This window comes from Moschus berezovskii, chromosome 7, assembly GCF_049115385.1.
Source record: "Moschus berezovskii isolate FMDL1 chromosome 7, NW_MosBer_1.0, whole genome shotgun sequence".
In the NCBI taxonomy this organism is placed as follows: Eukaryota; Metazoa; Chordata; class Mammalia; order Artiodactyla; family Moschidae; genus Moschus; species Moschus berezovskii.
The window spans coordinates 110,565,565-110,592,690 of NC_142466.1; the positions used below are offsets into that span (position 1 = coordinate 110,565,565).

A 27,126-nucleotide genomic window follows, 5' to 3' on the forward strand; every position below is an offset into this window, starting at 1 on the left:
TCTCTCTTTCTGACACTTCCTCTGCCTTAGTACTTTTCCCTGTAAATTCTAGCTATCTCTGCCTGAATTTTGATCTCTGTCTCTTAAAGGTGACCCCTGTGCTTGTTCAATTCCCTGCTCCTATGCAGCAGCATGAAGACTGCCTCCAGGCAGTAGGCAAGGCAGTCAGAGAGCGACCCACATTTGCTTCTCTTTCTGGGCTCACAACTCGGGGTGCCTGTTTAAAAGCAGTTGCATCATGATCAGTAGTTGTTTGCAGCTGGAGAGCAGTTCCTATGGTGAAAGTGAAAGTCGCTCAGTCGTGTCCGACTCTTTGCGACCCCGTGGACTGTAGCCTACCAGGCTCCTCTGTCCATGGGATTCTCCAGGCAACAGTACTGGAGTGGGTTGCCATTTCCTTCTCCGGTCATCCTTAATGGGCAGAAGTGAAAGTCCCCTCCCCATAGATTTTGATGCATAAATCTGTTCATTCTTTGACTTGTGAGTTTAAAGTACATCTCTCTGAAAAGACATGAAATTCTGATTAGAGTGTGCTTTTCATGTTTCTCTGGGGTACACAGCCACCTTTCTAGTGGTTGCAAAATATTCCTTGAATGCCCATCCCAGAGTCTTCTAGCTGGCTGACTGAATATGTAGAAGTTGGAGAAGTCTCTTTTCTAGGTATGAAAATTCTGGCCTTGACCTCTAAGGTCTGATGCCTTCAATTGAGAAGAAAAGAAGAACAGTGTCTGGCAATGCTGAACAGAGGCCACTGACCCACTGATAGCCTCAGGTTGTGACTTCTGCCTGTCAGATGATGTCTCGAGGAAGTACACCCACAACAACAATAAAAGAACACAGAAAAATAACATCAGAATATTGGGCAAATAGGTTCCTAGCAGAATAGTCAGACTGGAAGTGGCACAGCCCTGAAGCTCAGGCCCTAGGGTGTAGTTAACAGTTGGTGAAGTGTGGTGCAGTAAAAGGTTGTATGGTCATTTTTGATGGCGAATATGTAACTCAGATGATTTCTACTCGGAAACAGTTCTACAAAGATGTCAAGAAGTGACCGTGCATAGAAGAGTGTGGTGTGTGCCCATGACTTAAAACTGAATACCAATGTATATGTCCATGTCAACAAAAATTGGGGGGATTCACGGAGGACGCACCTAGGTACCAAAGGACCTGGGCTGTCCGTCCCAGCTCTGCTGCTGGCTTTCTGTGTGATCCCGAGCAAATCCTTTCCTGCATGTGCCCTTCAGGTTCCACTTTCTGCGTGTAATGAGCGGGTTGAAAATTGTATACTTTATGTCCTATAGGGCTTTGGTTTTGTTGTGTTCATCTAATTAAGTTTCTAGTAAATACACCAAAAAGACACACTTCAAAGAAGCAAGAGTGTGAGATGCTTTCTGCCTCTTGGGGTGTAATGGGCACCCCCTCCCCAGTCGCAGAGTTAGAACTTTGTGCTTGTGGGTGTTGGGGGGCCTCCCATCCAGACTCAGAACACAGCGTTTCCCATTCCCCGAGTGCTTACTCCATGCCAGGCACTGTGCCCACTGTTCTTTCCCTATATTATCTCTTACTAGTCCTTCCAGAAATTGTGGAATTATCTTTATTCTTCCAAGTGATGAAAACGATGCTTTGCAGGCATCAGATAGTTGTCGAAGGAGCCGGGATTTGAACCCAGGCCCGAGTCCCAGAGACCAGTCTCGCCTTCACTTGCATGCTCCAGTTCTTTCCTTGTTAGCTGACAGGCCTCTGGCACTTCAGGGAAATACACTGTCCTCTTTGTGCCCACAGCGGACAACGAAAACAACATCGCCTCCAACCAGTCCCGATCGCCCCCTGCTGTCGTGGAGGAGAAGTGGAAGCCCCAAGCCCAGAGGAACAGCGCCAACAACAGTAGGTCTTTCCTAGGCGGACGCCGGGGACTGGTGGAAGTCTGCTCCGGCGCCTCCTCTGCTTGTTCCCCTCTGTTCCCCTCCCCACCCCATGGTGATGTGAGACCACGCTGAACGGTTTACCAAGCACTGTCACACCCGAGACCTAGTTGATGGGAATTCTGACCTCACGGGATGAACAGAAGAGGCCTAGGGAGACATGATCTATTTGTGATCAGAGAACACAAATTCATGACAGAATCAGAATTAGAATCCACTCTCCACAGTTTCTCTGGTCTGCTTTTTCCTGACACTGTGGCCTCAGGTGTCTTACTCACTGATGCCTTCTGTATCAGAGGCTGTTTCTGTTTTGAGGAGCAGATTAGACTAGTTAGCTTCAGAGGTCGAGGTGAATGGCACATGCAGCAAATATTTGCACACATACCACTACACTCTGCTCCTGTGCCCACAGCAGGCATTACTAGCCAATCACAGAACTTCATTCCCAGGAGACTGTCAAACATGTTAAAGACTTGCCACGACCAGCAGTTTGCACACAAGATGAAATCGCTTCATAATTCCTAATACTAGATGCTTGAGTATTAGGCTGCTGCCAGACCAAGGAGCCTTGAATGCCAGGATTAATCACGCCTCTCTTTGTGTCCCCCCCCCACCCACCAGCCACGACCAGTGGTTTGACACCCAACAGCATGATCCCCGAGAAGGAGCGGCAGAACATCGCAGAGCGGCTGCTGCGGGTCATGTGCGCCGACCTGGGTGCTCTGAGCGTGGTGAGCGGGAAGGAGTTCCTGAAACTGGCCCAGACGCTGGTAGACAGCGGTGCCCGCTATGGGGCCTTTTCGGTCACCGAGATCCTGGGCAACTTCAACACGCTGGCGCTGAAGCACCTGCCACGCATGTACAACCAGGTGAAGGTGAAGGTGACGTGCGCCTTGGGCAGCAACGCCTGCCTGGGCATCGGCGTGACCTGCCACTCTCAGAGCGTCGGCCCCGACTCCTGCTACATCCTCACGGCCTACCAGGCCGAGGGCAACCACATCAAGAGCTACGTGCTGGGCGTGAAGGGCGCGGACATTCGCGACAGCGGCGACCTGGTGCACCACTGGGTGCAGAACGTGCTGTCGGAGTTCGTGATGTCGGAGATCAGGACAGTGTATGTGACGGACTGCCGGGTGAGCGCGTCTGCCTTCTCCAAGGCCGGCATGTGCCTGCGCTGCTCAGCCTGCGCCTTGAACTCAGTGGTGCAGAGTGTGCTGAGCAAGCGGACGCTGCAGGCCCGCAGCATGCACGAGGTCATCGAGCTGCTCAACGTGTGCGAGGACCTGGCGGGCTCCACCGGCCTCGCCAAGGAGACCTTCGGCTCGCTGGAGGAGACCTCGCCGCCACCCTGCTGGAACTCGGTCACGGACTCACTGCTGCTGGTGCATGAGCGCTACGAGCAGATCTGCGAGTTCTACAGCCGGGCCAAGAAGATGAACCTCATCCAGAGCCTCAACAAGCACCTGCTCAGCAACCTGGCAGCCATCCTGACGCCGGTGAAGCAGGCGGTCATCGAGCTGAGCAACGAGAGCCAGCCCACCCTGCAGCTGGTGCTCCCCACCTACGTCAGGCTGGAGAAGCTGTTCACGGCCAAGGCCAACGACGCGGGCACCGTGAGCAAGCTGTGCCACCTCTTCCTGGAGGCGCTCAAGGAGAACTTCAAGGTGCACCCGGCGCACAAGGTGGCCATGATCCTGGACCCGCAGCAGAAGCTGCGGCCCGTGCCCCCCTACCAGCACGAGGAGATCATCGGCAAGGTGTGCGAGCTCATCAATGAGGTCAAGGAGTCCTGGACTGAGGAGGCTGACTTTGAGCCCGCAGCCAAGAAGCCCCGCTCCGCCCCTGGAGAAAACCCTGCCACCCAGGAGGACGACCGGCTCGGGAAAAATGAAGTGTACGATTACCTGCAGGAGCCCCTCTTCCAGGCCACCCCCGATCTCTTCCAGTACTGGTCGTGCGTGACCCAAAAGCACACGAAACTGGCCAAGCTCGCCTTCTGGCTCCTCGCCGTGCCAGCCGTGGGGGCCAGGAGCGGGTGTGTAAATATGTGTGAACAAGCACTTCTCATCAAAAGGAGGCGACTGCTCAGTCCAGAGGATATGAACAAACTCATGTTTCTGAAATCCAACATGCTCTAAGACTTCCAGATTGAAAAAGAAAGAGAAGAGAAAAGAGAACGTTCAAAGAAGGAAAAAAAAACCCATACAACACTGTCGCAAACAAAAGGAATTTAAGTTCTAAACACTGTGGACCTCATTATAAATGCCCCCTGGAAACTTAAGTGCTTTTTTTCAGTGTGTGTGTGCATGTGTGTGCACGGGCAGCTCCGTGCTCATCTGCGTGGCCGCCGAAGCGTTGCACACACGTGCACACACATACTCCCCTGGTGCATGCATGCATGCCCCCTCGTGGGCACGTGTGCATTAAACTGGGCGTGTCAGGAAAGCTGAGTGGGAAAGAGGGAAGACGCTTCACTTCCTTTTCCCGGTGAGGGGGCTTTAAAAGACTCCGTTTTCAGGTGTGCAGATTGTGCAAACTGATGTGAAATGTTCAGGCAGCTGAGATCTGAAGTGACTTGACGCTCTGTCCTTCACCCTGTGGTCCCCCTACTGCCCGCCACCCCCGCCCCGAGTCTTCCTGACCCTGTGACGCCCCGCTCCTCCCCAGCTGCCCTGCCATGGATTCTCCAGACTGCATCAGATGGACAGCTTCTGCACTGGACTTGATTCTTGTTCACCTTCAGGGCATAGAGCTGCTGCCTTTACGGTACCCCTGGGTGTCAGGGGGCAGCCGCCTTAGAAACACACTCTCTCCCCAAATCAGGAAAGGAGACTTTTAAGAATATAAAGCTGACCTTTTGCTTTTTAATATAAGAGAGAAAAAAAAAAGACATTTTCAAAGAAGTATAACTGTCTCCACTCCTTAATATTTTTTTCCTAACATGTTAGCAGTTTTTGCCTCTTTTTTTTTTTTTCTCAAATTTTATTTAGACTCTGCTAGGAGGCACTGAATGTCTATAACTTATATCTTGGAGGGTTTTTTTGTGTTTTTTTTTAATTGCCCTTTTTGTTCCTCGAGTCACACTGTAAACTAGCTCATCTCAGTGGGTGTATTCAGTATCCTGAGGTTTTATCAACTTTCCCTGTACAGTCCAGTTTTCCTGTATTTGAAACAGCCAAGACTGTGAACTTGGCTGTGCAGTTTGGAGACCAGGAGAGGTGTTGGAGTCACAGGTCTCGCAGACGTGGGGTTTGGTGGAAGCCACAGAGAACATGTGGCTCCGGAGTGCTGACTGTAAGTGGGAGACCGCCCTCCTGGCTCGCTGTGTCTGGTACTGCGAATGTCTGATTTCTGTACCCAGAGTCCATTACACTACTTGCCGTATCACTGACCCTTCCGGCTCAGCAGGGAATCCTGAGCTGATCCATGTTCGCATCCATCACACCTCAGACCCACAGCCTCCTCTTCCTCCCCAGGACCCCGGAGACTCCGGGGATTCCACTGCCCACGGCCGTGGGGGTCCCCACATGAGCCTCAGCCCTCCTTCTAGGATGGTAGTTGAGCACGGTGCCTTGCGGGCCAAATGACAGATGTTTGAGGGTGGAATGGCATTAGGCCACATTCAACTTGATGCTGTGAAAGATGGTTTTAGGCTTTTCTTCCTCTGTGAGCAGTTTAGGTTCCACACACTTAGCCTGAATGCCAACAGGGTGACCCTTTCCCCTCGCAAGAGGTGGTTTTGTCAGGATCAGTGCTCAGCCTCCCACCCCACCTCTCAGTGAATATATACTGGTGGTCCAGTATCCCCTCGGTGCCCACCATTGCGGGGGGTGCCATTTGCAAAGGCACATTCTACCATCCTGGGGGGCTGACCAAGTCCACCACATCCCTCCTTAGTAATAAAGCATTGTTCAACTGCGAGATACCTCGATTTCAAAAAGCACTGTACAACAGCCCTCTCCCTCCTCCCCGGTCCATGGCAGTAACGTTGGGGAAGTTAAGTTAATTTAAAAACTCAAGGCTTAGGATCATGGACCAGAACACTGTCCCAGGTGCCAAGCCTGCTCAGTTTGCCTCATGAGAACTAACCCTCCGCGTCTTGGACATACTGAAATGCATCCCAGAGGGTCGTTTCCACATTCACTGCAGCAAGCCATGGTCTCAGGAACCACCATGCCATTTCCTCTCCCGGAGAAGTTCTGGGCACTTACTCCACAACTCCATTTCCGAGAGGTGTTACACCATCAGAAGAGCCTCTTATCTGCACTGGACAGTCACCTCGTGTCACGTTCTATAGTAACATGACATAGTTATGTTATAGTAACATAACATGATGTGGGAGCATCGACCGGCTATTTGATGAGACTTTGGGAGACCTTCCAGAAGGTGGCTGCAGGCTTGCTGTTGGGTGAGATGCCTACAGCCGAAGGCCTCCAGCCTTGCTGCTGGGGAGACCTGGCACTCCGAGCCACACAGGAGGGTGGCAGCTGCCTGTGTTGTGTAGTTGGTGGGAGTCAAGCCTTGGAGCCAGTCCTCTCTCTCTCGGAGCGGGGAGCTGTGCTGGTCTCGCCTCGTTTTCGGGGCCACTCAGCAAATCGGCATTTCACTGTCTTGCAAAGCCATCAGGACCAAGCCCACGTATCAGCATCCTTCTCCTTGGAATTCGGGGATGTCTGCCCTCCAGCATGAAATTTTGAGGACGTCTTCACTCAATTCCAAGTACCTAGTTACACGTGTCACCTGCTCTGTCCCTCCTTTCCACCTCAGTTCAATCCTCGGGGCTTGGCTTGCTCTGCAGAGAAGATGTGAGTGCCACTGGTTTTCTGAAGGCTGTCTCCTGGGACCGCCTCATCCAGACAGCGGGCTCAAGGTCGCAGGTAGTCATTTCTCTCTTCCAGACTTTCATTCTTCAGACACTCTTGTTGCCAATAGGAAGGGCTGTACCAAGGTGCCCCCTACTCCGTCTGATTTCTCACACAGCCAGCTCACCTACTGCAGATCCCCTTGCAGTGAACAGCTTAATAAAACCCAAAGATCTCACAGGCCCAGCCACTGGCCCCTCGTCTCCAGCAATATCCACCCTATCCAAATTCTAGCTCAGCCAAAGGATTGAGGTCGGCTCTTCCAGCTCATCTCCTGGCACCTGGCCTGACATGGACCTTCAGAAAGTTTCTATCTTCTGCCTCCCAGTTCTGTGACCACTGACCACTATGGGACTCTGTAGCTTAAGGCGGTCGATTGCCTGCTGACTTGGACACAGTTTGCCAGAAGTGTGTGATTCCCAGGACAGAAGGGGCCTTGCTGCTGACATGCACGGACCCCAGCGAGGAGGCGGAGAAAACACACCTCCACTCTGCAGGGTTTTCCCGCCGCCTCTGAGGTCAGTGGGCTTGGCCACCAAAGCCCAAGCCAAGGACCATAGCCTCGTGGGTGGTGCTGCAGATGTGGAGTAACTGAGGGGTCTCTGCTCCACCAAGAGCAGGCGTGCCATCCCAGTTGACAAGAATGGATGCCTGGACTTGTGCCAACATGGTTCTTCTGTCTGCCCAAGTCCACTAGCCAGGCCTCCCTCCAGATGGAAGCTGGAAACCAGGAAACTGAGCGGCCATCAGATGAAGCTCCCTCATGGCTACTCTTCATTTCAGAGTTCATGGCATAGAAAACCACCTACTGTGTCTGTGAGCGAGGACATTGCCATCACCCTGCCTGGCAGCTTCATGGTTGGCATCGAGGCTTTGGCTCTTGGCTGGGAGAAGGGTGCTGAGGTTTCCTGGTGAGGAGAGAACGGTCCGATGACGCCGCTGAGAAGTTCTGCGTCTCCCGATTGCTGGGAAGGGCTCTCTCGGACGTCAGCTCTGGAGGCTGGTGAGCCTCCTCTCCTTCAGCTTGCTCTTTTCTCTCCTGCACTTTCAAGAAACACCAGAGAAAAGCTCTGCAAGGAATGTTTTCCACTGTGAAGCTGACCCTCTTGCCCTTAGGGGTCACCCAGGCCTGTGCTTGAACTTGGACTAAACTCCTTGGAAAGTGGGCGCCCGAAGAGCTGTCGGGGATGCTGCAGGCACTCTCGGAGGCCACAGGTTCACAGGGAAGGTTTGGAATGAACCTGGGATGCTGACGGAGAAGGGAGGTCCCGTGAGGAATAACCCAGAAGGGGACAGTACTGGGATGTTGCCATGACGACAGGTGTGCTGGCAAAGATGGAGTGAGGAGACGTCCAGGGCACAGCCAGAAGCCTCCTCCTGCCCCTGTGGCGCTGGGGCAAGTTCACAGCACTTGCCTGGGGAGCAGCGGCAGCACCTCTTGCCTGGGATGTACCTAGGGGAGGGCTCCTAGAAAGGCTGCTGGCTTAGATGAAACCAAGAGGCACAGTAAGGCTCAGGCTGTCCCTTGGAGACAGTAGGTGGGGAGGGGGGCTCCTGTCTGGCCCTGCCGGCGCCGCCTCGGCCCCCTCTGTCCAGTCGGGCCCGTGTCAGAACTGGGAAGGGGCCTGCCCCCTCGTCACTGTGGCTAATGTTTGCTAGGCCAGTTATGGTGAACCAATGATACAGTGTTTCCCTCTTATGTTTCCCTCCCAGTTTTCCCTTCTAGGGGTCTTCTGGAGGATTTTGTAGTTGTTTTCCTTCCTCTCTCGTTTGGGTTTGAGGATCGTAGTCCGTGGAGCCCCATCATTCTCTAGAGGGGCCCTGTGGTTCTGTGCAAAGAGGCACCTGCTCCCGCTTTGATGAGGGTGAAGGGCATCGGGTTGCTATTTGTGTATTCATGGCCCCGCCGCCACCATGGGCGTTGCTTTAAAGATTCAACTCCGCTACCGAGAAGGATGTGCTAGGTCTGCAGGTGGGTGTCAGAATCAGGACCCACCGCGGGCCTTTCCACCCGCACGTCCCCCCGGGTACCTTCGACTCTTTGAACCAAAGTTCCTTTTAGGGGCACAGCCCAGCCTTGTCCGCAACCTCAGGGGCCTGGGATCCCTGTGGTGCTTCCTGAAGTCCAGGTTGGCAGAGACCATGGAGTCTGAGGCCAACCGGAAGGGGGGCTCCTCCCACAACCCAGGTGCCAGCCGGTCCCCGCCTAGGACCCTTCCCTCCCACCCAAACGGGGTCCCAGGCGTGGTAGCTGGGTTCCAAAGCAGTGAGCGAGCTCGTGGACTGGCACAGGGCTGGAACTCGCCAGCCAGGAGACAGAGGGCCCCGTGGGGCTGGAAGCTCCCAGACCCACTGGGCAGCGTGTCCAGGGCCATTCAGATTCCAAGCATCAGGAGGTCATTTTGTACAACCACCTGAAGCAGAGATATTTTTTAAAGAGCATAAATTATTTTCAGTTGTTCTCTGATGACCCTACCTTTTTTTCCCCCCATAACTTCATGTCAGTGATTCTTTCACATCAGGTAAATCTTATGAAAGCCTTGGTGCCCCCTCCCTCCCAGGCCCCACTCAGCAACCACGTGTGTGCACCCCCATCCTTTCTCAGTAGTTAAAGACGTTCTAGGCAATACCATGGGCACATCTGACTGTGTCTCTCTCTTCGAGTGCAAGAAACTCAAGTCATCTTAAAAAAATACAAAAAAAAAAATTTACAAAAAAAAGAAACACACAAAAAAATATCTTTTTTAGGCCAGAGTTTTCTACAGGTATTAATGAATATTTTTCTTAATCCTTATAAGTTTTATGTGTTTAATATTTCTTAATACCGGTAGCATTAATTTATACTTTTGTAGCAACACAATATTTTTATAAACAGCCAGTGCTTGGCTCAAGTCTCCACAAGGGGTTTGTGCAGGGTTTTCTTGGGACCCTGTGTACCATGTACTGTATTTAAAAAAAAAAAAAAAAGTTACCTAGTGTCACCCTTGCTGTGTTAATTAACAAAAGACGTTGTTTGCGGTCTCCTGTGTCGTTGATGTGGATCCAACAGCTCTGCGAGGAGTGACGTTGCATGGGGGTTGAGTTGATGGTTCTTGTGATTTGTAAACCCCCGAGACCAAACTTGAGGGTTTATTTAGGGTTTTCTGTTTGTCCTTTGGGTTTTCTGTTTCATTTTGGTTTGGGTACCGTTTCTCCATTTATAGCCAAATCAGTTTTGTGGTGTTTAAAACTTTTACTGATGTCAAATGGAGGAAAGGAAAAAAAAAATTTACAAAGTAATAAAATTTTAAAACTGAGCTGTTTAAATGTTGCTGTTTTTACCTGTCTGTTCTTGTCCAAAAGTGGGACATTCCCAGGGTGAAGAGGAAGGGTCCACTTGGTTCCTTAAATCGCCAAAATCCCCAGCCCAGAATTCAACACCCCCTACCCTCCTCCCCTGAATTCTTGCAACATTATTTCCCGGTTGGTTGATGCCAAGGCAAAAAGACATCCTTTTAATGGTTAGAGAGAATCAGTTGCTTAAATAAATGATTTCATGTCAGTGTTGTATTTATGGTTTTACAATAAAATGACCTTTAGGAAGATGGCCGTGCGTGGCGTTATTTCTTGGGCTTGGGGTCGGAGCAGGGCACTGGAGAGTGGAGATGGACAGAGGCAGACATGTCGCCTGCGGGTGACGGAGCTGGAGTCCATCCCAGGGGGACACTGGGTGAAGTCGGGGTGACCCTGGACACCAGAGCCGGGTCAGTGATACCTGACGAATGAGGCCCAAGAGCACGTGGCCCCTGAGGCCTTTCTCTTGGGCGCTGACCCAGGGGAGGAATGCGGCCCAGGCCCCAAGGAGCATACCCAGGTTTGCCTGGACTGACGTCATTTATGTGATGTCGTGGGTTGTGTGTACCGTCTGTCTTCTGAGGAAGGGTGCCCATGGCTTTTGCCAAATTCCAGATGTCATCTCTGACTCTGAAGAATCAGTGGAAGCTGTTGGAGACACATTCAAACCCAGTGTCTGGACACGCTGTCTTCAATGCGGTCCCGAGTGGAAAGCCTGCCTGGGGAGGGAAGGCACTCTCCACCCCAGGAGAGGTGCAGACAGAGCCCAGAGACCACACTGGGTACAAACACGGAGATTGGTGGGCCTGCCAAGCGGCCAGGCCAGCTCCCTTGGGTGCCCTCCTCTCTGTCCTTCTGAAGCTCTGAGCAGCGTCCCAGTGCTGCAGCCCGCCCAGGCTCCCCAGGGGCTTTCTCAAAGTGTCCCCTTCCCTGGCCTCCCTCCCCATTCGCCGACTGCTGAAACGCTGCCGTCCTCTGAGACAGGCCCCCCCAGACAGCTATCCCACTCCTCCAGGATGGGGTGACTGTTCTCCCCCACCTGCCCAGAGTTAGCGCACCCATCTCCTAAGTGAAGCACACGTCCACATTCCCCTTGCCCTGTGGTCATTTGCAGGCCTCGTGATCCTTCGCCCCCCAGCACTGGCCTCCTACAGCATGTGTGTGGAATTTGAAGTGTCTGTGGAAGGGTGTCTGGCCCTGCCAGATTTCCAAGGGTGGCCATCACTCTAGCCAGGTTGAGACTCAGAGCCCTCCACGAGCGCCCAGGCAGGGTGGACGCACCCTGAGCCTCAGGCTGCAGACGGGCTCACCGACGCTTAGCTTGGGTAGTCGGGCTGAAGGCAAGTCCATGGCAGTAGCGCCACCAGAAGACCGCTGTGGCCTGAGCCAGGAGCAGGGAAGGAGGGCTGACAGCTCCTGAAGCAGACCTGCTGTTGCCAGAACAGTCAGCTCTTTGGGCTTCATCCCTGTCCTTAACCCGAGACAGTCAGTAAAAGTGAAAGTTGCTCAGTCGTGTCCGACTCTTTGCGACCCCGTGGACTATACAGTCCATGGCATTCTCCAGGCCAGAATACTGGAGTGGGTAGCCTTTCCCCTCTCAAGCAGATCTTCCCAACCCAGGAATCGAACCGGGGTCTCCTGCATTGCAGGCGGATTTCTTTACCCACAGCTGTCAGTGCATTCCCCAAAAGGGGTGCACTGCTAGGTCAGCCGAACAGCTTCCCATCAGTCAAATCGCAGGGGTCACAGCATGAATGGGCTGTGAGTCTGGGCCAGCCTCCCAGAGGCATTAGCCCTGCCCTCAGAAGCCCCTTCTGTGGGAGTTTCCTGCTGCTCAGCGTACCATGTGGACATCCCAGAGCCGGTGGGTGAAGTTCGATCAAGGAGTTTCTATGGGCTCTGAAATGTCAGGAGTCCTGCTGGAGCAAAAAGACTACCCTCCCCCTCCACCTCAGAATACCAGGATCCAGTAAGGCCAGGGCCTTGGTATGACTGAGGGGCCAGCCTTTGGATTTTAAAATTAAAAAACAAAAAACACATTTTTCTAAGAAGCCACGTCTATGTTGTAGAAGAGATGAGTGTGACCTGTATCTTTAAGAGAAAATTTAAGATGAAACAGTTTAAGAATCAAATTGGTGGGGCTTCCCTGGTGGCTAAGCGGTATAAAGAATCTTCCTGCCGGGGCTGGAGACACAGGTTCAAGCCCCAACCTGGAAAGAGCCCACATGCCTCCGAAGAGCGAAAGGCCACGTGCCACAGCTTTTGAGCTCGTGCTCTAGAGCCTGGAGGCCGCAACTACGGAGCCTGCATGAAGCAACTACCGAAACCCAAGGGCCCTAGAACCCGTGCTTCTCAACAACAGAAGCCACCGCAATGAGAAGCCCATGCACTGCGACTTATAGTCGCCCCCACTCGCCGAAACTAGAGCAAAGCCCATGCAGCAACAAAGACCCAGCACAGCCAAAAAAAATTTTTCAAAAAAGCACAGGTCATCGCAGCGTTTGGCTGGGAATGCTTCTGGTGCCTTCTGAGACGAGAGGACTCCTGACTGGAGGAGTCCCCCTGAGGTGGTAAGACCGGATCCAAGGGAATTTTTTGTAGAGAAAGTTTTAGCAAGTGTCATGGAGACAAGTGTCTCCAGAACCAGGCAGGGTGGCAGCAGGGGCTGGTGACCCTCAAGGGCAGCTCCATGTAAACGGGCCGTGTCAGTTCAGCTCCTGCACCGTGGCGTACAGGATGCAGGCCCAGGGCTGCTGGAACTTATTTTTCAAGAGAATTAAGAAACTTAGATTTTCATATGGACGTTCCTTTTTTTTTTTTTTTTCGGTCATGCTTCGTGGTATGTGGGATCTTAGTTCCCCAACCTGGGATCAAACCCGTGTCCCCTGCAGTTGGAATTGCACAGTCTTAACCACTGGACTGCTGGGGAAGTCGCCAAGAGGTCCATTTTTAAATGGTGAATTCAGAACTGTGAAAGATACCTTATGGGCCAAACTCTCCCATCCACCAGCTGAGCTGAGGGTGGCTGACCCATCTGTGGCTGGCATCCTCTGCTTTAGGCATTTGTCCTTTGGGTCACTTCAAAATATCCCTCTTCAGAGTGGTACCTTCAGACTGCTGTAGATGGTGGCCCCAGTGTATGACGCGTGCATGGAGGGGGCAGGTATAGCTAGATGCAGGACATGAGGACATTTGTGAGTTGCAGCCTGGAGAGCCTGTCATTTCTCCCTGTGTCCCCGTCCCCAACTCCAGCCACTTCAGTTGAGAGAGAGTCCCAGCTATGCCCACAAATGCTGTCCCTCAGGACAGCCCTCTCTGTTGGAACCTAGAAGCCCCAAGCTCAGGGCTTTGGGGAAAATAAGAGGGAGGAGTCTCTTATGTGATCTGATCAAGAGGGCTGCAAAGCTGTCTCCACCCAGAATCCTTGCCTCTGGGTTTGTCCCCTCCACTGGAGATGTGCGGTGCCCACCCTTCTCCCTTCCTGAGGGTCTCTTAATCCAACAGGCTAATGGCATGAGAGGGACTCTTGACCAAGTGAGCCGCCAGCCCTTAGCATGCTGTTCACCCCTTGGAGAAGAGGTGCCGTCCCTGCCTAGGTTTCTGCTGCCGGGGTCAGCGTTCCATTTCAGCACACACGAAGCTGGGAATTTTTTGCTCTCTCAGCAGCAGCAGTCCTCAGGGTTCTAAGCGGATGGAGCTAGCAAGGTGTTTATGAATCTGATGTTTGTAGATCTGGTCTGTGTGAGCTGGAGGCTCCTGAAGTCCTGTGCTTGGACCAAGTTGGTGCCCAAGCCATGCTGGACAGCCCACCCACTCTCTTCCTCCAGGGAGGAGGAGAAGCTGGGCTAGACCCAGGACTTGCAGCTGTGGTCCAGGGCCAGATGGTTGTCCTGGACACAATGAAAAGGGCAAAGAATATTCTTCCGGGGCCAAGGGCCAGAGTGAGGATGTCAGGAGATGGGATCTCCAGGGCCCTTGTGGAGGAACAGCCTGAGGCTTTCCAGCTACAGCTGGCGATATGGCTTTGAACAAAGTAAAAGGCTGCAGGGGTGGGTAGGTGGGGGTTCTGTGTGGCCAAGGGCAAGGGAATTCTTCCAGGCACTTATGAGCATTTACCCGATCCCCCTGGGCACACACTAGGTGTGGTAATTTCTTCTGACCCTGGGCCAATGATGATCTCCGTCAAACCTCTCCGAGAAACAAGTATCCAGAGTTGCTCCCTCTTTTCTCTCCTGGCTTTATTAAAACAAAATAATCCTATTTTATACAGAACTGTGATTTATGTTTCGTAATTTGCATAGCCAATTTCATGTCCTGAAGATGGCTCTATTACATTTCCCCCACACACATTTTTCATTTCTGGGGAAAGTTCATGCCCCCTCCCCAGCTGCTCTCCTCCTCCCTTCCCCCAGTCTCATTATACTTCCGTGATGAACAGTCGGGACATGGAATTTCAGGAGTCTGCAATTCGTTTTTTATTGGAACCTGCAGCAGGGCTCTGGGGCAGACTCTGACCCTCCCACTTCCTGCTGCCTTGTGGACTTCTGGCCTGCAGGCCGGTCAGTTGGAGAAGCGCAGCAACTCCTCGTCCCCTGTGGACGCAGAGAGGCTCAGGGAGTAGGTGGGGGGTCACCCAGGGGCCTGTGGTTGGGGGCGGTCAGGGCATGGGGATGCCTCACGGAGGAGGGAAGGCAGCTGGGACTGAGTTCAAGCCTGAGACTGAGGCCAGAAACTTCTGCTTGCAGGGTGACTTGGTAACTCCAAGATGCATTCCACAGGATGACCTGTTTCTTGCCTCCTGATTTACTTTAGGCACCATTTTTCCGGTGGGGAGATAAGGCACATAAATCTTCGATGGCTGCGGCTTCTTGGAATGTTATTCTTGTTACCATCGCAGCATTACCACCATTACTAGTACTGGTGGCTGCTAGATGGGTATGAACCAGGTGAGGTACTGTGCCGCCTAGAAGTGGGTCCTTTGTCCCACTTTACAAAGGAGGAAACTGAGACTTAAATTGGTACAGTCCACGGGGCACAAAGAGGCGGACATGCCTGAGCACGCAAGCACTGTAACAGGGACAGACATGGATTGAGAAGATCCAGAGGTCTGAGCCTTCAGGAAGCAGTGACTGGAAGTATTTGAATCATTTGAGTAACCATGTGGCCAGCCCGAATGTGGCAATGAATGCCAGGATTGGAGCCCGCTTCTGCCCCACTCAACCCACCCCACCTCTGCTCAGGCCAGCGCCTCTCCAGGTGCCCCATCCCAGCTGGGGTAAGGCCTTGGGCTCGGCCCCATTTTACAGGTGGGAAACTGAAAGAGTGGGTGTGCTGCTCACCAGTACAGAGTCCAGAACTCCACTCTCCAGATCCCTACCACCTACCAGGGCTCCCCGACCCAGACTCCGATGGCCCCTCAGCCCCACCTGACATTGTGGGGCCTCCTACCTTCACCAGGAATGCCACAGTACTCCTTACACTCCTTCTCCGAGTAAAACTGGTTGCCATTGCCCTTGCAGCCCCCATAGATGAAGCGGATGCACTTCCCCTTGACAGCATCAAATGCCCAGAGCTCGATGTTGGCTCGGCATGGCCCATGGACTATGGGGAGGTTACAGGCATCTGCGGAGTGGGAGGAAGGCACAGAGCATTAGAAAACCTCATGATCGCTGACCTGAGACACCCAGCAGGGACCCTACTCACCTGGAACACCTAGACCTCTTCCTATAGATTGAGAAATTGGCTCCCTAGAAGACATACTTGCCGAGGGTCACCCACACCCAAGTGCTCAATTCCTATGCCTTCAGGAAACTGGCCCTGGGATTACACCACTGGAGCATCCTCTGTCAGCTACCTGTTCAGTGGGCAGGTGGTCTGTTGGGAGGACAGGAGTGGGCAGTGCAGGGGAGGCAGAAGTGGGGTGGCACTCACCCACGGTCCGGCAGGTCTGCAGACACTCCTTCTCTGAGAGGAAGTTGTTGCCATTCCCCATGCAGCCGCCATAGTAAAAGGTCTCGCAGGCCATGGATGTACCGTTATAGAAATACCTCTTGAACAACCCCAGGCAAGGACCCTGTGAGTAGCCCAGCTGGCAGGAATCTGCGGAGGGGCAGAACAGCAGTGCTTGCTGAGTGCTGACTGTGTACCTGTCCCCGGGGTGGACACTTCAAAGGGGAATCATCTCATTTAGTTTTCATCTCTGCATTAAGAGGAATGATTCTCAACCCGTTTTAAAGGTAAGGAAATTGACTCCCTGAGAGGTAAAGAGATTTCCTCAGGGTTACCTAGAGCTGAGACTCTAAGTCATATTTGCTGGACTCCAAAAACCCATGCCATAATATGAGGTGTTACCAGTGGCCCAGAGACCAAGCCTCCCGCTTTGGTCTTGTCCGCCCAACAGCTCTGTAGAGATAGTGGTTGAGGCTACATTCACCAGCATGCACGCTGGCAGCCTGACCTCTCTGCGTGACGTCCCAGCCCTGTGCCTTTGCTCTTATCATTCCTGCCCCTAGAATGCTAGAATGTCTTCCTCCATAAACCACACCTGGACATAACATGAATTCTCCTTCATCCAGGAAGTCCTCCTCGATCACTTCTCCCCTCCCTTTTCTGAGCTCCCTCAACTCTTTAGCTTACTCTCCTCTTTCAAGTCCCTTATTTTCTTCCTTGACTTCCTCCTCTACTAGACCAGAAGGTGTGTTTGTCTCCATGATCCCAGTGCTCAGCAGAGGGTCTGGGGGGCGAAGCAGGGTCAGGGTTCAGTATTTGCTGAAAGAGTTGAAGAAAGATCGGTCTATTAACTACACAGAATATTCTCATACTTTTCCACGTGCTCCCACAAGAGCCCTTGAGGTCAGCTCAGCAGGCTGTTATCCCATTGTACAGATGAGAAAACCAAGGCCAGGAGGCCACGAAGTGAAACAGACAGGCCAAGAACTTGCTTCTCATCATGGAGCTGAATGTTGCTAAGCTCAGGGACCATGCCTTATGATCCCCTCTCTCAACAATGTCTGGCACAGGGCACAGGACGGGATTTGCCTTTTCTAGGCTCAGTCCTTCATTCTAGTAGAGGAATAAGAAAGGCTTCATGGTGATGAGGGCAGCTGGAGTGAACCAACTGTGGGCCCTTCCTCTCTGGAGTGTGGCAGAAGGGGGTTTAAAAAAAAAAAAAAAAACAGGGAATGATCCTCACCTTCTTTTTTGCTGAAATTAGTTACTGGTTGTCCAGCCCCCGAGCCTTCCTCTTCCTGGGTCAGCACAGCCCGCCGAGCCCTCTGGGAAAAAAACAGAGGAAGCTATTCCAGGGACCTAGCCACAGTTGTTCCCCTGGACTCGCAGAATATATAAGCCATTTGCTCTGAGGATCAAGGTGTAGACAGAAACACAGCTACTAGACTGATGAATGGCCTGTTTTACCTAAAGCATCGGGCAAGGTGGCGCTAGTGGTAAAGAATCCGCTTGCCATTCGAGAGACAAGGGTTCAGTCTCTAGGTCGAGAAGATCCCCTGGAGGAGGGCATGGCAACCCACTCTACTATTCTTGCCTGGAGAATCCCATGGACAAAGGAGTCTGGCAAGCTACAGTTCATGAGGTCAAAAAACTTGGACACAACTTTGAGACCAAACAACAAAAACAACTGGCTAAAACAGATGAGGCAGGAGACAGATAAAAAGAAGCAGAAGAGAAACTATCCAGACCCACTTCAGAAATCTCATTCAAAGTGGAAGGAAATGGGAATATATTCTCAAACAGGAAAGAATCCCAGGATTAAAATACTCAAAACTTCCTCAAACACAGCAGTTTGTGAATAAATGGCATTAAGAGATTAATAGAAATAATAACTCAGGAATGGTGAAGCTGCGTTGTATTCACTAGGAGAGAATGTAGACTCCATTAAAATACAGAACTATTAGTAAATGTCTGGGAATTGCAGAGACAGAACAGGATGGGAATGGTATCAATCTGGACAGAGTAAAAGAAAAAGGGAGGAGGAGACAGAACACAGTTTGGGAGTAAAGACATCTGTGCCAAGTCGCAGAGACAATAGATACCCTCTAAAAGTGTTTGCTGCTGCTGCTGCTAAGTCGCTTCAGTCGTGTCCGACTCTGTGCGACCCTGTAGACAGCAGCCCACCAGGCTCCCCCGTCCCTGGGATTCTTCAGGCAAGAACACTGGAGTGGGTTGCCAGTTCCTTCTCCAATGTGTGAAAGTGAAAAGTGAAAGTGAAGTCGCTCAGTCATGTCTGACTCGTAGCGACCCCATGGACTGCAGCCCACCAGGCTCCTCCGTCCATGGGATTTTCCAGGCAAGAGTAATGGAGTGGGTTGCCATCGCCTTCTCCACTAAAAGTGTTTATTTACATTTAAAGTCGCTCAGTCGTGTCCGACTCTTTGCGACCCCGTGGACTGTACAGTCCATGGGATTCTCCAGGCCAGAACACTGGAGTGGGTAGTCTTTCCCTTCTCCAGGGATCTTCCCAACCCAGAGATTGAACCCGGGTCTCCCACATTGCAGGCAGAGTCTTTACCAGGTGAGCCATCAGGGAAGCCCAACCTTGACTTAGAGCATTCTTTAAGAAATAAACCTCTTGGCAAGGAGAAATATTTATTTGGAGAGTTTTTTAGACATTCAAACTTCAGATTTTTTAAAAATTCAAGTAAAACAACAATGAATGCCTTTTCAAATTCAGGAATAGCATCTGGAATGCAATTTCATTTAATAACAGCATATCTAAATCTGTGCATCTTTCCTTCCATCTGCCCCTCTCCAGGTGTATATAGGTCAAGATTCCTGGAATAATGTGAATGCCCAGAGTTTCTAGGTGGTGGAATTTTTCAAAACTTGCTTTTTATACTTTTTATACTGCATTGTTTTAATTCTTTATAATGAGAGTATGTTAGCTTTACAGTAACAACGGTAATTTTTCTTAAAAAATAGGGAAGCAGTACAGCCACTATGGAGAACAGTGTGGAGATTCCTTAAAAAACTGGAAATAGAACTGCCATATGACCCAGCAACCCCACTCCTGGGCACACACACCGAGGAAACCAGAATTGAAACAGACACATGTACTCCAATGTTCATCCCAACGCTGTTTATAATAGCCGGGACATGGAAGCAACCTAGATGTCCATCTGCAGACGAATGGATAAGAAAGCTGTGGTACATTTACACAATGGAGTATTACTCAGCCATTAAAAAGAATGCATTTGAATCAGTTCTAATGAGGTGGATGAAACTGGAGCCTATTATACAGAGTGAAGTAAGCCAGAAAGAAAAACACCAATACAGTGTACTAATGCATATATATGGAATTTAGAAAGATGGTAACTATCACCCTGTATGTGAGACAGCAAAAGAGAACACAGGGGTATAGAACAGTCTTCTGGACTCTCTGGGAGAGGGCGAGGGTGGGGTGATTTGGGAGAATGGCATTGAAACATGTATATTATCATATGTGAAACGAATTGCCGGTCCAGGTTGGATGCATGATACAGGATGCTCGAGGCTGGTGCACTGGGATGAACCAGAGGGATGGGATGGGGAGGGAGATGGGAGGGGGGTTCAGGATGGGGAACATATGTACACCCGGGGCGGATTCATGTCAATGTATGGCAAAACCAACACAATATTGTAAAGTAATTAGCCTCCAATTAAAATAAATTAATTTAAAAAATTAGGGAAGCAAAGAAATATGTTAACAGTGTGAATTCTATGTAGATATAGGACATTATTGTCCTTTTTTGCTTTCTTTCAGTTTAAAAATTTTTCTTCAGTTGCATGCAACAAATTCTCTTTTCATTTTTATTCTATTAACAAATATTTTCTAATCTTCCTTGTTACAGCTTCTTAGATACACCCATCATTTAAAAGTGAACATCTAATTTCCAAATACATGGGATTTTGTTTAAAGTATCTTTAACATTAATCTCTCATTTTGATACTAGTTTCTCATTTAAATGCTTCTCTGCAGTCACTCTCTGTGTTTTTTTTCAGTCTAACTTTATTAAGGCTTTTGATGGCTAAGTCAAAGATTTCTCTTGGTAAATGTCACATTGCTCTTGAAAATATGTGGATTTTCAAGTGTCTTTCGATATTGATTTCTAACATAATTCCACAGTGATGAGAACAGACTCTGTATGGTTTCAATATCTTCAGACCATGAAATTTTTGCACCTCATCCGTTCCAGTGTCTCCTAGTTTATAGTCTATGGGAACTTGAATAGAATTTGTATTCTGCTGTTGTGTGAAAACTATATAAATCTTAATTATGTTGAATTGATTTCCAGTGCTATTCAGGTCTGCTATCTCCTTCTACTTCCCTGTATATTCATTCTATTAATTTTTGAGAGTTTGATATTGAAACTCCAATAAAACCCTTCATTTATCTATTTAAAAAATAATTGCAGTATATAGTGGCACATATGTAACCTTGTTCTGTATTTTCCAAGTCCCTTGTATATATGTTATATACTTTCATAATTAAAAAAATAAAGATTAAAATAATTTCAAAAATATGTTTCTAAAATAAATATATGTATTTTTGCACACACATATATATAGACACAACAGTAGACTAAATTAGTATATATAATTTCCAAATAATCAGAGAAAGAATGAAGACTTAATCAATATGGCAAAAGGCAGAAAAATAAAACAGAAGGAAGCCCCCCAAATCAAAAGTCAGCATAGGAAAGGCACTGGCTTGAGAAGCTGCTTGCTCTCGGTTTTGCTGTTTTTCAGCGCTCAATTGACTTTATTTTCATCTATTGAGTGTTGAGTATCTTTATCACATTATTGAGTCTGTCACTGTTTTTAGGCACTTTTCTAACATGTTACTGGATTCCAGCACCTGGAAGGTAAAGGTAATTACTCCACTCCACAGATGAGGAAAGGGACATCCGCATGGGGCAGCAACCAGCCCCATGGCAGAACTGAGATTGAGCCCAGGTGGGTCTGACTTCAAAACCCATGCCCGTCACTGCCTGCTCTCAGCAACCCCGCCCACCAGCACAGCAGGGCAGCCTAAGCCGGCAGGGGGAACAGAGGTACTCACCGCGAGTGGAGTGGGCACTGGATCCTGCTCTCCAGGGACACACTCACCTGAGTCAGAGGACAGGAGAGAGAGGGAATAAGACCCAGACACGCTTTGCTTCTTCCACAGAACTAATGGCCATGCGGCGGGCGGGCCCATCTCTGGGACCTGTCCTGTGCATCAGTCCACTGCAGGGGCCGCTCCACCCGCATGGCTTGCTGAAGGTCATCGCTGGAAAAGCGAGAGGCTGGTGGCTACACCGCTGTCACCACCTCTATTGTCTCCACCTTTTCCCCACCACCAGCATTCCTAGGCTGACATCTATCCAGCCTTACTAGAAACCACGTATGGTGCTGCTGTATTTAATGCCTTCATCCCATTGATCCCTCACAGCAACTTCTAAGCCGGGTGGGGTGGGGGGGGCATTATTAGCCCCATTTTACAGATGAGGAAATGAGGCTCTGAAAGCTGCCAGAAGCCACCCAGCTCAGTCTGAAACTCGGTGCTCTAACTCCTACCCTTGATCATCTCCCAAGAGGGGGCCCTGGGTTCTGGCTCTCACTGCACTTGGCAGGGGGCAGCAGAGTGAATGCTGAATTGGCTCTAGTCTCAGCTCTGCCAGGTACATGCCGTGTGACCTGGAACAAGTCCAGGGACCCAGAGTGCCCTTTCTATAAAGAGAGGAGGGGCGCTACAGCCCAGCTTACCTCAAAGGGTGGTGGGAGAGACGCAGGGGCTGGGGGATGTGCGCTGGGGCCACAGAGGCCGAGGAGGGGACAGAAATGAGAGAGGGGGTGGGCCACCGTTACCTCGGTCGGGCACTGTGAGAATGGCGTCCTCGGGAATGCCCACACCCAGGGCCACCTCCCTGAATTTCTCCAGCAGGCTTTCCCGGAGCTGCGGCTCACGCCCTGCAAGTGGGAGGCAGGGGAGATCCCTAGAACCACAGGGGCCAGGGCCGCCAGGGCCTGGCATTATTTTGCCCAGGGATTTTCATTTCGGGGACATTTGAGACCTATTGACTCAACTGGGTCTCTTCAGCATCCTTACAGAAAGCTCAGCTCCAGAAGAGGAGGAGGAGCCTTCCCAGGCTCCCCATTCTGGGTCTCCCAGCTTTCCACCCAGCACAAGAGTGGTTCTTTAAGGGCCCAGAGATGCTAGAATTCTCTGGAAATTTTGAGATCAAAAGAAGAGGCTTTAGCCTCAAATGGGAGACTGAGCTCTACCTCCTCCAGGGAGAGTAAACGTTTTCAACCTTTCCTGTAACTGGAGTTTCTTGGAAGGAAAAAGCAAAACACCCTGCACTTCCCCACCTCATTTCCCCAAGTGACAGGTCTCCTCCCACCCCCAGCTCCAGGCCTTTACCGTAGAGCTTGGCCGTAATGGTGGGTCCATGGCGACGGCTTAATTTCTTGGTCAGAAAAATGGCATACTCATCGTAGTTGGTGTGGACCACATAGGACTCCATGGTGATATTCCATTCTGCGTGGAAGATGAAGGAAGACGAAAAGACCAGCGGTCAGACGGCTCCCATCCAGAGATCCTTCTCCTATTCACCCACATACCTGTCCACCCGTCCTGTCCACCCATCCTTTGCATACGTTCATTTATCTGTTCGTCCATCTTCACTCTCTCTCCACCCGTCTCCTCCAGAGATTCGTCATTAATTCGTCCACCATCGTTTCATCCGTCCGTCCCCTCCGTCTATCAGTCCATAAAGACATCGTCTTCCTTCCTTCCTCCCCTCCCTCTTCTTTCCTCCATCTGTTAATCCATCTATTTAATGATTGATTGACGACTCAACTAATCTACCATCACCCGTGTGCTCACTTACCACTTTTTAATTCTCTCACTCAGTTATTTATCCAGCCATTCATCTACCCAAACATTAAAGCTCTGACACAATTATTTGATGCATAGAGAAAATTCAATAAGCATTTGCTGGATTAATGATAAATTCATGTCCACATCTGTCTATCCCTTAGCACCATACACAGTGAACATGGTAGATGCTTAGCAAATTTTTATCAGTTGATTGCTGATGCCTAACAGGAAGCGTGAGGAAATCTTGATGTTATCCTCAGCATTCAGAACCATCACTTGAATTTAGTAGTGTTTTCAGCTCATCACTTAAAACCAGCACTTGATGAGCGTGTACGTGGCGGGGCAAGGGTCATGGGGGGAGGGGCTAGAGAGAGAAAGAGAAAGAAGGAGAGAGAGAAGAAGGAGGGGGGAGTTTGGAGGGAGGCTAGATGACATTGCAGAAAAACGGGAGGAATGGCTGTAGGGGCGGAGAGGAAGAGAGCTTAAGACATCAGGCATTTTTTCAGCAAAGGAGGGAACTGTGGGTGTCCCCTTTGACTCAACTTACTGGCTTTGTGATAGAGAAACTTTCCATCAGTGCTTGTTTTCTCATAAGTACCAGAGATCGATTCACAGACACCTTTCCTGGAAATGAACAAACCAAAACAAAGATACTATCTGATAGAGACCATTGTCCTGACACCCTGCTCTCCTGCAGGTTCCTTCCAAATACCGTTTTTATTCTTTTTAATTTGGAAAGTAGCATTTCCAAATATCTAGTTTAATTCTCACACCATCTGTTTCACATAAGAGATCAGAGGGACTGAGGGAAAAAAGGAGCTAACTGATGCCATCTTCTTGGGAAACCCAGCACTAAAAATCAGCTGCCTTAACCAAATCTGCACAATATACGTATAAGCCAGGAAATCAGAACGATTCATTAACACATTAATTCATTTATTATTTTGTGTCTCTCTTGCCCCATTTTCCTCATCTGAGAAATGGGGATAATGATAGTTTCTACTTCATATGGTGGTTGAGAGCATCAAAAGAGATATTTTATGCAGAGAGCTTAGAGTAAGTAATATGCACACATTAGCTACTATCTTTACCAGCTGAGTTACCAGGGAAGCCCATTATTGTTATAATGATTATCATTTATCTTATTGATATTTAACGAGCATCATCTGTGTGCCAAGCACTGTGTTACAGGCTGGGGATACACAGAAAGGCAGGGGAGACCCTGTTCCATCATGGAGCATTGGACTGTAAAATCCAGTGAGGGGGGTGGGCAGGCCAGAGGCAGATGCAGTCTATGTGGTTACTGCCACATGGAGGGGAAGGACGAGGTACTCAGAGAGCATAACAGAAGGCATGTAACCTGGATAGGTGGAGGGAATCAGGGAGGCCTTCCTGGAGGAAGCAGCAAAGAACCTGAGTCCTGAAGGATCCATAGGAATTAGCACAGGAAGTGGGGAGAGGTTTTCTAGGTAGAAGAAATATTTGATGCAAAGTCCCAGAGGATGGAGGGTTCCAGAAACCGAAAGAAGATCCAGCTAGGTGGGTCAGAGAGTATGTGGGTGCGTGGGGAAGGGAACAGTGAGCGCTTGGGAGTCACGGAGGGCTGGAAGGCTCTGTTGAAGGAGTTGAACTTTATCTCAAGGCAATAGGGAAGGAACTCTGGAAAGGTTTAAGCAGATTTGCGTTTTTGAAAGGTCTTTCTGGCTGCGAGGTGATGACTGGATAGGATGGAAAGTTGGAGGTTAGAGGTGGGGAGAAATGTAGAGAGGCCACTGTAGATAACAGTAGGAAAGAAAGGTGAAGGTGACTTGGTCCAGGGCAGTGGTGGTGACGAGGGAAGAAGTGAGCAGACCAGAGGGAGTGAGGAAGAGCAGGGACTAGGCTGGACGGTGGACCGAACGGTTGCGGCAGAGGGAAGAAGAGTCTAGGACATCCACCTACCACCCAGCCTTCCAGGTTGTGTAAAATGCGTGTACTGAGCTAACGGAAGCCCACGGAGCAAGAGTAGATTGGGAAACAGAGTGTTGGGGGCGTTGCCCTTGAGGTGTAGATGGGACAATTAGAACGGGCTGCCCCGGCGGTGGGAAGGGAGAAGTCTGGCCCTCAGGACTGAGTCCTGGCTGGAAGCAGAGACCTGCTACTTTCCAGGACAGGGTGGAGGCTGCAGCCAGGGGTGGGGCGGGGGTGGGGGTCCCAGTCCGCTCAGCCCGTCCCCACTCACCGCCTGTGAGTGTTGGTGACACTGATCTCCTTGTTCGTCGCCCCTTCTTTCAACACCACCGTGCTCATGGTCATCTTGTCCTTGAACCTCTTCAGCCATGGGCAGGTGGAGCCCACAGCCACATTGAACCACTTCCCATAGATCTAGGAGGCAGCCACAAGCCCTAAGGATCTGGACCTGGACAAGACTGGGAGGGCGTCTGTCCCCTCCCCACCTCAGTGATGTCTCCTCCTAAGTGATCATGTCTCACAGGTAACGAGGCTACGAGGCTTCCAGGGAGGATGGAGCCCTGATGATGGAACTCCAGGCATCATAGCTGGCTTAGGAAGGAGATGGCAGGTAGACCCCACCCCGCCCGCTGGCAGAGGGCCTGACTCTGCTGAGATGCAGGCTCTGGGCTGCTCACTGGACAGGGTCCAAATCCCCATACCCCAAGGTCACCATCAACCACTGCTCCCCAAGAGCAGGAGTCCTGTCTCTTACTCCTCCAGGGATGGGGTGATCACCACCTTGCACACAGCCCATACCTCTGTGTTAGAAAGTGACTCCTTTCCCTAAGCTGAACCTGACCCAGGGAGAGCCTGCCACATCTAGAAAGAGCCCTTAGGTCTCTGCAGACCCTCCGCCATCCCAGACCACCAGAGTCCTGTTCCTCATGCCCCGCTCCCCACAACCCTTCCGCATCCCTAAATGTAAACAAAGTCCATACCACGGCTACAAAGGTCAGAAGGAACCCGGGGTGGCGGTGGAGGGACAGGCTTTGCTCAAGGTCACCCAGCGATTTGGGCAGAGCTGGGGCTGGAAGGCAGCCTCCCCCCGCACAGCGCCCTGCCCAGCCCACTTAGTCCCACCAGCCTGATTTCTGTCCTGCTCATCTTCTCCCCATGATCCTACAGGTAGGGCGGAGGACCCAGGATGGGCTAACAGAGGTTGCGGCAGAGGTCAGTAGTTAAAGGATGAAGGGATACAGGTGAGGGGGTGGGCAGAAGAGTCCACTGGGCACTGTCGGGGCGGGGGGGTTGCTGCAGGGGCAGCAGGACTCGGTGGGCACCAAGCCTTCTCTGGGTGGGCTGTGATCGGAGCACGACTTCCCTTGGAGTCCAACAGTGCATGTTCAGACTTGAAGATCTTTGACTCAGAATGTCAGCCCAGAGTCTCACAAAAGGGTGAGTGCAGAGTTGCAGCTTCAATGAAGTCCTGACAGTCTGAGCAGCAGGAAGGGCCCTGAGGGACCCACCCCTGGAGCTCCAGATGCAGAGACTGAGACCCCAAGGCACATAGGACTTGCCCCTTCCGTCCAGCAAGGCCCAGCCACTCAGAAACCCTGCCATCAATGCCAGAGATGCCAGCCTTACCCTAGACAGGTCGAAGTTCTCCTGCACTTGAATGTCATCGGGCAATGTGGGCACAGGGCTGGCGTTCGCCGCCAGGCAGGCGGTCAGTAACAGCAGCAGGACCCTGAGACTCCGCATGGCTCTGGTTTCTCTGTCTGGGGTGTCACTCACGGGCTTGGCTGGTCTGGGGATGGAAGAGCCACCAGCTCCCTGCTCGAGGCAGCTACGGACTGGGGCTGGGGAAGGGGCCCGCGGCTGTAGGTGACCTTGCTGTTCGCCCTGCTCGGCCAGGACCAATCAGAGCCTCAAGGCCAGGGCCAATCGATCCCTTTTAGTACCCTGGCCGGGGTCACAGTCCCCAGGGGCCAGGGTAGCTGTTTCAGAGGAGCCACTGGCCAAATGCAACCTGGCCTGGGTGCAGCTGGACCCTGGGTTCAGGCATCACAAGGGCTTCCCCAGAAACTCCTCGCCTGTCCCAGGCAGGATGGGAGAGGCGGGCAGCCCAAGCCCTTCCTGCTGAGTCATTCCACCTGTGAGCCAGGAGGACAAGCCCAACTAGCCTGTTTCCCATACGGAAAAATCTAGGGCCTGGGGAGAG

General features: G+C 51.1%; 2 protein-coding genes across 17 annotated transcripts in view; one reads left to right on the forward strand and one right to left on the reverse strand.

The window, feature by feature from the left end:
• Positions 1–10,358, forward strand: part of ZNF618 (zinc finger protein 618) — a 212,010-nt gene extending 201,652 nt beyond the window's left edge. For all 16 annotated transcript variants that reach the window (XM_055427638.2, XM_055427643.2, XM_055427641.2 and 13 more), the window contains 2 exons: positions 1,780–1,881; positions 2,541–10,358. In XM_055427638.2, coding sequence (XP_055283613.1) covers positions 1,780–1,881; positions 2,541–4,057 — 1,619 coding nt within the window. In that variant the 3' untranslated portion in view covers positions 4,058–10,358. The remainder of the gene's footprint in view (positions 1–1,779; positions 1,882–2,540) is intronic.
• Positions 10,359–14,549: 4,191 nt separating this feature from the next.
• On the reverse strand, positions 14,550–26,666 carry AMBP (alpha-1-microglobulin/bikunin precursor). Its single transcript, XM_088837758.1, has 10 exons — positions 26,550–26,666; positions 25,195–25,337; positions 23,521–23,597; positions 22,515–22,631; positions 21,959–22,060; positions 21,171–21,217; positions 17,307–17,388; positions 16,046–16,213; positions 15,563–15,736; positions 14,550–14,706 (listed from the first exon to the last, which is right to left on the reverse strand). The coding sequence occupies exons 1-10, from the start codon at positions 26,664–26,666 to the stop codon at positions 14,675–14,677; spliced, it is 1,059 nt and encodes a 352-aa protein (XP_088693884.1). The 3' UTR covers positions 14,550–14,674.
• Between the last annotated feature and the right edge of the window lie 460 nt (positions 26,667–27,126).

Bases quoted from the DNA above. Each gene is read 5' to 3' on its own strand.
- AMBP (XM_088837758.1), bottom strand. From the start codon at position 26,666: ATGCGGAGTCTCAGGGTCCTGCTGCTGTTACTGACCGCCTGCCTGGCG. The intron at 22,061-22,514 runs GTAAAGGCCTGG...TCCCACTTGCAG, and splicing joins CATTACGGCCAAGCTCTACG to GGCGTGAGCCGCAGCTCCGG. The intron at 17,389-21,170 runs GTGAGTACCTCT...TTTTTTTCCCAG, and splicing joins CAGTGCCCACTCCACTCGCG to AGGGCTCGGCGGGCTGTGCT.